General features: G+C 47.1%; 1 protein-coding gene across 1 annotated transcript; it reads right to left on the reverse strand.

Moving 5' to 3' along the window:
- Nucleotides 1-2,848: 2,848 nt before the first annotated feature.
- LOC106495719 (homeobox protein NANOG-like) lies at nucleotides 2,849-8,470 on the reverse strand. Its single transcript, XM_013956239.1, has 4 exons — nucleotides 8,290-8,470; nucleotides 4,842-5,116; nucleotides 3,624-3,713; nucleotides 2,849-3,211 (listed from the first exon to the last, which is right to left on the reverse strand). The coding sequence occupies exons 1-4, from the start codon at nucleotides 8,468-8,470 to the stop codon at nucleotides 2,849-2,851; spliced, it is 909 nt and encodes a 302-aa protein (XP_013811693.1).
- Between the last annotated feature and the right edge of the window lie 1,550 nt (nucleotides 8,471-10,020).

Below are 10,020 nucleotides of genomic sequence, written 5' to 3' on the forward strand. Positions count from 1 at the left end.
ATTGAACAAGGTGGATCTAGTACAAACTGTCTATATAGACCAAGTTTTATTCTCTAGGTAACTGAATCCCAGCCTTTGTTGTCCCATAGGCAAAATACCAAGTGAGTAGTGTGGTGCAAGCAACTTCATTCCTTGCTCTCAGTGTGGCCTGCAGCAATGTTTTACAAGGTACACACTTCTGAGTGGTCCATGAGCAAGGGCCCACAGTTCCAGTTGTCTCTCCAAGGCAGATAATTATGTGATCTTTACTTGAATAGGTTCTCCCCAGAGGCATTTGTAAATGTTATATTTAGTCATCTAACTACACTGTATGACTCAAAGGCTGAGCTAACAGAGCTTTGGAAATTTTCAGTAAAGCACTGCCACACATCTGCTTGTCCCACCCTCAGTGGCTAATAGTGTCTTTGTTGATACTGAGCAGTCAAAAGGCATGAGGGACCCAAAATGATGGCACTGGCATTAGAAGAAAAAAATGTGTTTTTCTTTTTTTTCTTGTAAGGGCCATTTTGTTTTCATGTTGTCCTGAATTTTTAAGAGTGCCACGAGGTCATATTTGTAGTTTCTTTCTCTAACCCTAAGGTCTAGAAGTAATTTCTCACTGTTAACAGAAAACCAGCTGCACACACACAGAGTGTGTCTCCAGCAGCTGGGCTTTATCCAGATCAGTGAATCTCTTAAAAACTAGAACATCAGAACTGCTGCCTTAGGTGAGCCCTGAGGTCCCTCCAAGTCTCTGCTTAGATGCTGGGGAAAGACCAGAAAAGAAAGCAAGTCTTATGTGTCACTATCTGGCTGCCTGTGGCAAAGGGACTGCCTGTGTCAGGAGCTGCCTTCCCGCTATTGTTCCCACAGAACAGTGGGAATGCAGGTCCTGATACAGGCAGACTTCAATGGACTCCTTTTCTGGAAATTGCTTACTTACCTGTTTGAACTCCTTCAGGCTTTTGGTCTCCAGAACCATCTATGGCCGTAAGTTCTGTTCTTGAATGATGACCTCTAGGAAAAAATATTTTATGGGACTCCGGAGGAAACTGCAAGAGTTGGCAGTGTCAGCATAGTTTTACTGCAGGTCAGTAGTGTGGTTATCACAACTGTCACTGTTACAGCTAGCATCCCTCTGCAAGCCAGCCCCAGAGGCATCACACCAAGATCCTACCTGTCCCAAAGCATTCCTGAGGAAATAGGGTATGGCAGGTGACTCCTTTTACAGAGAAGTATGAATGTAGGATTCCTTGCCCAACAGGATCAGTCACAGTCTCAGCTTCTTCCTTTCCACCTACAACAGCCTTTGATGGGATGGTGTGGAAGGCTTCCATATCATAATCAGGTTAGTACCAGCAGGTTGGCTCCAAAAGAATTGAAAAACCTCACACTCGTGTGAAGGCCCTGATAATTGCTGCTATTGTAGTCCACCTTCTGATGTTAATCAGGACCTTAAGGGTGCTTTTTAGCTAGTTCAGTGGATCCCCACCCTCTGATGAGGCAGTGGTTGTAAAAACGTTAAGCGGATACTGGGATTAGGACAAGTGTTTGTGTACTTGTGCTATAAAATGGATCTCCAAAATGATCTGACTTAGAAATTACCCTTCCAAAAAGCCTTATTTTTTCCTGAAATCATACTGACCATCCAGTTTTTACACTACAGCTCTGTAAACAGCATAGCTGTACAACCAAGGAAGCAGACAGTGACTGCATGAGGAGTGGGGTAGAAGCAAACAGCAGTAGTACGTATGGAACAGTAAACTGCTTTAGCAGTATAACACTGATACCTCTTATTCCTCCAGTCTGAGACATACCTGCATCAATTGCCCTCATCTTATACCCATTTTTTAACCATGAGGGCTGCTTCATTACAATAAGACAAAGTAATTGACATCATTAAGGAGTTTGATACAAACCCCATGACTCAGGGAACTGGGCCCAGTTATTAAATATACTTAGGTACACATATATTTTTAGGTATTTAGACATATATAATATTAAGGTTAGAAATGATGATATATTTGTTTTAGCCTGGTCCCAGTATTACATATTGATAGTTAGAAGAGATTCCTAAGGTGGTAGTTACCACCTCTGATCCTTTGACATTAGGTATCTGGCATTACCAAGAGTAGTGAAGCTGATCCACCGATAACACAGGAAAATCTCTGTCTCATAGTTTCAGAATCAAATCAGTAACAACAATGAAATATGGTTGCTATGCTTATTTACTTTCCATCTGGGTTTCATGTTGCAATGCCCTGTTACAGTGAAAAAATACACAGATAAATACATAATCCAAATGAAAAAAATTTATTGTTTGCCAAATTAAATGCACTTTTAGTTTTTGTCAAGGGGAGACACAGAAAGATACAACCCAGAAGAAAAAGCCTCTTTGTCATTTTGTTCCTTATAAGATCGTCTCACAAGCCTTCCCAAAAGCTGCTTGTCACATTTCCCTTAGTAGGCTCTACATCAGTTCCATACTTTGTGGCTTCATCAGATGGGTGCCTGGCATGTGACAATAACTTCTCCAATTCAGTGCAAGATATGTGATGAGCACCTCTCCTTACAGCCCACATCTTCATGGGTTTTATATATACGCAGCTCTACAGCAATAGGTACAGATGAGATTCCTAAAGGAATCTGTGCCTACTCTGAGACAAGTGATGAGGTCTGTAATATAGAAGTTCTACAGGATAATCTAGTTAGCCAAACCTCAGGTCTTGCTATAAGCGAACTTGGTTGTATGTGCCAATACAGAAGGGTGTGTGTTTGTGACACCCCTGAGTCAGAGAGCACATGAATAATGGGGAGATAAGAATAAGATTTGATTCCCAGCTGCCCAAGCCCCCCACATCCACGGTATTTAGGAATGATAGGAATGGTGACCAGCCGTGGTTGAGAAAGGTGCCCCCATGGGGGCCGGGTGGTGAAAGTTATAGTCATCACCTGTCTTTGTGCCAGGATATTCCACACTTCCAGGATAGCTGTGATAAAAGTCAACTTTGTGCTGGGCAATGAAGCCCACTGTCTGCTGGATGCTGCAGGTGCCCCTGCCTTTGCCAAACATTCCCCCGTCCTCACTGGTCATGATTGTGTAAGCGTTCTGCCCTGCACTGTAGTGCTGAAGGGGGGAAGGCATGCTTTGGATGTTGCTGGCTGCTGTGATCGGATAGCCCTGGTGGAATTTGGAGTGCACATCCATGTAAGTACTTGGCTGGAAGCCATTCTGAAAGGGAAAGACAGGGTGAATCAAAACACACAGCTTCTGCACTGGTGCGCACAAACCTGAAACATATTGGGGCTCTATTTCTTCACTTTTCACGTTGTGTCTTGATCAGCAACAATGGAATGGAAGGGCAAGGAGAACTATATCTATCCCCATAGCTCAGTGGGATGCATTATATAAGGAATACAGGTTTTCCCTGGAACCATTTAATTTAAATGGCATGGTCAATCCATGGCTAGGCCACCTGCAGAACATGGAGAATCAATGACATATCTGTGTCCCTGTGCTGACCAACCAGAAGGCAGGATAAGCTGATACTTGTATAGTTAAATTGCCTCAGTGGAGGGAATGTACTACAGGACTTCTCTGCCCAGACAGAAGGGCCATGCTGAGCCATGTGCTATATTTTTACCTGTGTGAGGCACTGAGCCCGTTCCATCCACAAGCTATGCTTCTGGCACCTTTTCAGCTTCATCCTCCGGTTCTGGAACCAGGTCTTTACCTGTGTGGGGAGGGGAGAGCAGAGAAAACATGAGCAAAGAAGAGGGAATAACAAATGTTATCTCTGACTCACAAATCACAGAGAATCAGAGGAGAGTGATCAGATGGCATAGATACATAGGGAGCATTAGACAAAACCCTCTAAGAGTTACCTGGGGTTACTGTCAAGGGGAGATGTCTGCCTAGCAGCCTCAGCAGGCTGCTACTGAATCTGCGAGGGGGAGGCGACGTTATGTCCACGTGAAAGTTATTGTTGTGACTTATGTATTCATTAGTCACAGTGATGATTGGTGTAAATTAGACCCACCCAGGTCCCTACAAGACCTCTGGATTACAGGCAAACTTCTGAGACGCTGTTTCTGCAGGGGAACCAGTATGTGCATGTGGGTACAGAAGGGAAAGGCTTGCTTCTTGTATCCACCAGTTCCCAAATTCAAAGCTCCTTGCTAGGGTGAATTCCAGAGCCATTTCCCCCCAGGGCTGTGTCTGCACTGTGAGAGCAGCCATTGCAGGGATGTTGACTGAAGGAAATAGCAAATTGTCCTGCCGGTCTTGCCCCTAAAAGAACCAGTTCAGTGTGGGGGTGCATATGTGTACATGTACAATGCATATACAATTACTTTAGTCCCAGGACAACCAGGGGCACCTGGGCCATCACGCTTAGCTCTGATATCCAAATTCCAGATGGATTTTGGAGTTGCAACTGCAAGTGCTTGTGCAGCATGTTTCAGGCAGAAAACTCTGGGAGTAGAACTGCATGCCAGGCCTTCTGTGAAGTTCACCGGTGCCTAGAGAAACTCTGCAAGGGGATGCCAAGCCCAAGGTATGGGTCATTCTCGTAAACCACATACACATCACTATATTTGCAATACTACTGCAAATGCCAGCAACAATCCCTTTAACTGCCATCTCACTGGGGGCTCAAGAGGCCCCAGCCATGTGCCACTGACTCTCCTGTCCCCTAAAGTGCTTCAGATCTCTGGGCATGAATTGGGGAGGAGCTACCGTCAGCTGGCACTTTTGCCTCTAGCTTATATTGGGGACTCATCTTTCCATCCTGTCACTGTCTTATGTGACCATTCAGCCATTCTGTGACACATATACCATGGATCAAAGTCTCCTTGTTTACCTGCTTGTAGGTGAGCCCAAGGGCAGCAGCCAGCTCCCGAATCTGCTGAGGGCTGAGGTACTTCTGGCTCTGGAACCACTGGTGTAGGGTCTGCAGTTGCTCCTTGGAGAAGGCTGTACGGCTTTTGGCCTTCTTCACCCCCCCTGTGCCATCTTCTCCACCCTTCTGAGACTTAGCAGTAGGCAGTGGGGATGAGGATGCCAAATGTGGACTGGTGGCTGAATCTGGTGTGAACTGACTGAAATTTCCAGAACTGGAAGAAACTGGGGATACTTCTAGAAATAAAAAAAATAACAGGAAAAGGTATAAGACATAATGAACAGCTGTGCAGGTAACGAGTATGCTCCCTGCCTGATGTGGGATGAGGTCAGAACTCCTTGTCTACAGCCATGCATGAAGCAAAGGCCTGTGTATCCCTACTACTTGCATGGAGCTGTGAGCACTGACAAATCCACTGACAGTGAGCAGCTTTCTAGCTTAGACCTCCAGGATGACCATGGTTCCCTTTTAACATGTGGAAAAGTCAGGGCATAGAGGGGAGAATGATCTACACTGGCTCACAGTGTTACTATCCTGCATATCCTCCTTCAAAAGGCCCTGGTAATATTTTGGGCCTAGTCTGATGTGGTGTGAAGAGGCCTAATCATGACTGAAAGCATAGCTGTGAGTTGGCAGCTTGGCTCCCCCATATTGTCTGCCCAACCATTGCTAGAAAATGGCAAAGCAATCTCCATATTGGCTCACTCCTTTTTGCCTGTGGCTCTCACCAACGGACTGTCTCACTGCTGGACACACATATATAGATGGAGTGACCTATTAGGCTGAGGGGAGCTTTTAGCAAAAGAACAAAGAAGGGAGACTTGACATGGAGTTGGGAAAGGAGACAGGAAAGGTAGGGGGATGAGGGATGAGAAGACTCAGTGATCATGTATCAGAGACATGGGGGACAAAATTCAAGAATGCAGAGAAAGCTGCCCAGGCTCCTTCTCATTTGTCCTGGTACATGTCCTAAGGGTGTTTCTGAAGAACAAAGCTGAGATAAAGATCTAAAGGAAAAGCTTCCTAAACAATCTGGGCCACTGATCCAGACAAAAGCTGCTCAGATGCAAAGCCATTCAAGCTGTTTGAATAGAAAAAGGAGAGATTACCCCACTACCTTTCTGTCAGGTGGCTGAGTCCTGGGGTCTAGGAGAGTCTGAGACCTTCTCAGGGCAGTCCTTATTGAAGGGTTGGGATTCCACTCTCCCCCTTTCCACACCTGCACTGCCAAATCTGCCCATGCCTTCTTCCTCCAGATACTCCTCTGGAAATCCTTCTGCATGGTCCATCCCCTCTCCTCCTACCAATATTTCAGGAGAGAGATCGGTGCAGTGTGTGGGCAGTGCCATTTAGGTACACACTCTTCTGAATGTTGAGCCCATCAGCTGCCAATCTCCTTCATCACCTTGCGGCCTGTGACTCAGAAGCCCACTGAAACACCCTCCTCAACTTCCCCCAAACACATGCCCAACACAGAGTACTGATGCCCTCCTGAGGAATGGGCTCCCTGCCCACCCTCCCAAACCCTTTCTTCTTCTGTCCTCAGCTGAGAAGTTACTGAGGAATCACCCAAAAGTCTTGAGGTGTTTCTGGGCCTCAGAAGGCTGTAAAGCTATGTCTATGGTACTTTTCTTTTCCCTGTTACCCTCCTGATAGAGGCACAAAAACTCTTTATGGTGCCTCCCACTCTTGGGATGGCTGCTTCTGCTTTACAGGCCTCCTCTCAACTGTTTCCTAACCCTAAGAGGTGATAACATGCAGCACGAGCTGTGTGGAGAGAGAGGTATGTAGTGGGGCAGGTAGCTGGTGCTGGGGAGCAGAGCCATGAGAATTACAAAGTATTTCTGGTTACAAGGAGAAATGAGCTGTAAAGAGAAGAGCTGCAAGTGCCTGGGGTAGTATGTGCAATGGGGGAAGACCTCAGAGCCTGAGAGGAAGCTGAACATCTGGGAACTGGATAACTAGATTTTCATGTGCTGACCACAGGATGCTTGGCTCTGGCAGGCTGTGCAGTAAAAACTTTGTAGGTAGAAAATGAGCACACTGAGAATATGGGCTTGGAGAACAGGAAAGTCTTCTGCCAGATAGGAACCACAGCACAACAATATTCAGCTAAAGCTTCCACATGTCCCTGCTCAGTCCATTATCCCAAACCCCTCCCTCCATGTGTAATTTACCACCCGCAGCTCAAGTCCCCCCAAAAAGCTGGCCAAAGGTGCTCGCTCTCCCTTGAGAAGACAGTGAAGGAAAGAGGAAGCAAGAAACGGAAACATTGGTGGAACAGACATAAGTATGAAAACCTAAGCCAGACCCAGCTCCCACCAGCCCTTAACTGAAGGTAATAAGTAGTAGGCCTTTATTCCCATGACCAGGCTCTCCCTGAAGAAAGGGGCACTGAAGGACAGTGTTTGAAGCCTGGTTTTAAGCAGGACCATCTGATGCCCATCTGGGCATCAATGAATCAGTCTACCTGATGTCTTTATGGTGCAGGTAGCATAGAGAGAATCTAAGCATTTGTCCAAAATACATATGTGGCAAGTAGCGATGTGCTACTAGTCCCTCTGGTCGAGCCTGTAGCTCTCTATAGCATGTGACAGTTTGAAATAGGCACTTAGAAAGTTCACTCTCCTCCATCACCTCCCACTCAATAATGTTACAAGAGTGTTACCCTGCAGGCCATACAATGGGACTGGGAGAAGACTTACTTTCATTAGCTATTCTATTGCCACTCATTGAAATGGCAAAGGAATGCAAAGAGCAGAAAAAGCCACTGAGGTGGGGCCTAGGACTTTTTGCAGCGAGGGAAAGGCAGGGAAACAGATCCAAGGAAAGGAGAAGGAAACAGAGACAAGCTGAAAGAAGTAGAGAGGAACAGCACTGGATTTAAAGGGAGCAGGTTTCCGGGCACAGTGATTCAGAGCATGACTTGGCAAAAAAACAGGTTTAATGAACACATAAAGGCCATGGGGAGTTCTGTATGGGGCTAAGGGTAGCCTAGAGCAGAATTACCTTTGGGATTTGTTCCTCTTTAGGCACACTTGACAGCATTTGGCTAAAGGGAGGCCCAGATATACCTGCCCTGAGAACCATGAACTTCTGTGAGACCATGTTGTCACACTATCTGTCAGCCTGGAGCACAGTGCCTGGAGCTGCCAGTGCCTGGACTCCCAGAGGCTCAGGTGAGGTTTAGGAAACCAGCTCACAACCACCACAAGAAAGGCAACATGGAAAGGTGTTGTGACTGCCAAATGTCACCCATCCTCTTCAACAACTGCATTGCTTTTTGCCCGGCTCACATGAGAGGAAACTACGGCACGGAGGGAGAAAGAGGTTTGCCCAAGGTTAAGTGAGTGACCGATCTGGGAACATAGGTATCCCAAAGATCAGCTCTAGGACTTAAATGCCTTACCTGCAGTCTGCCTCTTCTCTCCTGCCTCTGGAAACTGACTGCCCCTGGCTGCTCCTGCTGTCCCAGCTGAGCCTAGGGCATGTTCTGCCTCCCCTGACGAGTTCCAGTAAAACTCCAGGTACCCCATGGCAGTCCCACTGGGGTAAACCTGGTAGGGGGGCAGAGACAAGTGTGCACACATGGGGGCAGATGTGGGGGTGGTCCCCCCAGCTTCCAATAGAAGGCACCTCCACTCAGGGCAGGTCCTACCAGCAAGCCCAGGCAGCCCCAAACTGTAGACAGGGAGTTACCTTTATAGCTAGCTGTCCCCTGCCTGGGACTTCGATATCCACCATCACCTGCTCCTCAAAGTTCTTTGTCATGTTAAAGAGGGCTGATTGGTGGGGTGGGGACAGAGGCAGGGTGGAGGGGGCGGGGGGAAGCCACGCACAGCATCAGGACTAACAAATGTCCCCCCTGAATTCTTCCCATTCTGCAGGTCCCTCAGTCACACTAGAGCAGGGGTCTGATCCAGAGTCCCAAGAAACCTTCTCTTGTTTGTTTCTTTGGGCTCAGCTTAAACCCTCATACCATAAAATAATCTCATGAGGACAGATGTCCTGTAGAAGAAAGCTGCTCACCACACTGGAGGAACAAGTCCTAACCAATCTCCACCACATGTGGGAGCGGATGGGAGGTGGATCTGGCACTGAGCTGCATAGCACTGCTGCATAGTACCATGCTGGGCAAACCCAAGCCTTGGCTCCAGTTCAGATGGAGGGTTCTGAGACCTTTGCACTGTGGCTTGTGTCACACTGGCAACCCCACAAGCACCCTCATACACCCCGGACCTGGCAGCACTTCCATGCTCTCAGTGCAGATGTCAGAGATGGAGCAAGGGAGCAAGATAAGTCTGAATCAGATCTGGAAGCTGGAATGTACATTTTTTTGAAACAAAAGAAATTTCCAGCTACACAAGGCATTTGAGGGAGCCAGCTGAAAATGCGTCTGGCCCATCTTCCAGATATCTGTACCAGAACAGACTCAGAAACACTGGACAAGTGACACCCAGCACCAGATCTCATTGTCCAGAGCAGACTCAGAAATCTCAGCTGGCTGGTCTACAGGTCAACAATCAGCGGAGACACCTCACTCTTTTATACGAGGTAGGAGAAGGTCTAATGCAAGTGCAGTCCACAGCTAACATAGTTGCTCCTCCAGAGCCCATCAATACTGCCCTTCACTGCACATCCTTTTTCTTAAATATGCTTGGCTGTGGTCTTTGCCAGACTGTCCCAGGCTGACTGGAATAAAGAAGATGAACAATTTCCTTTAAGGCAGTTGTTTGCTGACACATGGCCCACTCAAGTGGGACAGGCACTTGCAAAGCCATTAATTAAAGCAAAATGAGTGAGTCTCAGAAATCAGCTATAGGCCTGCAAGTTGGTCTGCTCTATAGGCTTGCTCCAATCCCTTCTGCTGAGTAGGTTTTGGTCTCCCTGTGTTTAGGGAAGGTTTTAGAAGTCTTATCTGGAGAGATGTTAGGAGTCTCTAGCTGATGTCTGCATTTCCCAATGCACCGACAGAAGTTCCAGAGTTAATTCAAGTATTTCTTGCTAGAATCAGGCCTGTTTTTGTATGAGGACCTGTGCATGCCTGGGGTCAGAAACCCACTGCTGAGGACGTGTCAGCTGTTTTAAATCTGGACTGTTCTTGCTCCCTCCCAGCCCTCATCGCTCCACAGGTGCACGT

Source organism: Apteryx mantelli, chromosome 1 (assembly GCF_036417845.1).
Source record: "Apteryx mantelli isolate bAptMan1 chromosome 1, bAptMan1.hap1, whole genome shotgun sequence".
Classification (NCBI taxonomy): domain Eukaryota; kingdom Metazoa; phylum Chordata; class Aves; order Apterygiformes; family Apterygidae; genus Apteryx; species Apteryx mantelli.

Excerpts from the sequence above, each read along its gene's own strand:
- LOC106495719 (XM_013956239.1), bottom strand. The coding sequence starts at position 8,470 with ATGTGTGCACACTTGTCTCTGCCCCCCTACCAGGTTTACCCCAGTGGG. Across the intron at positions 5,117-8,289 it reads AGAGAAGAGGCAGACTGCAG|AAGTATCCCCAGTTTCTTCC; the intron begins GTAAGGCATTTA and ends TTTTATTTCTAG. Across the intron at positions 3,714-4,841 it reads TTGGGCTCACCTACAAGCAG|GTAAAGACCTGGTTCCAGAA; the intron begins GTAAACAAGGAG and ends CTCCCCACACAG.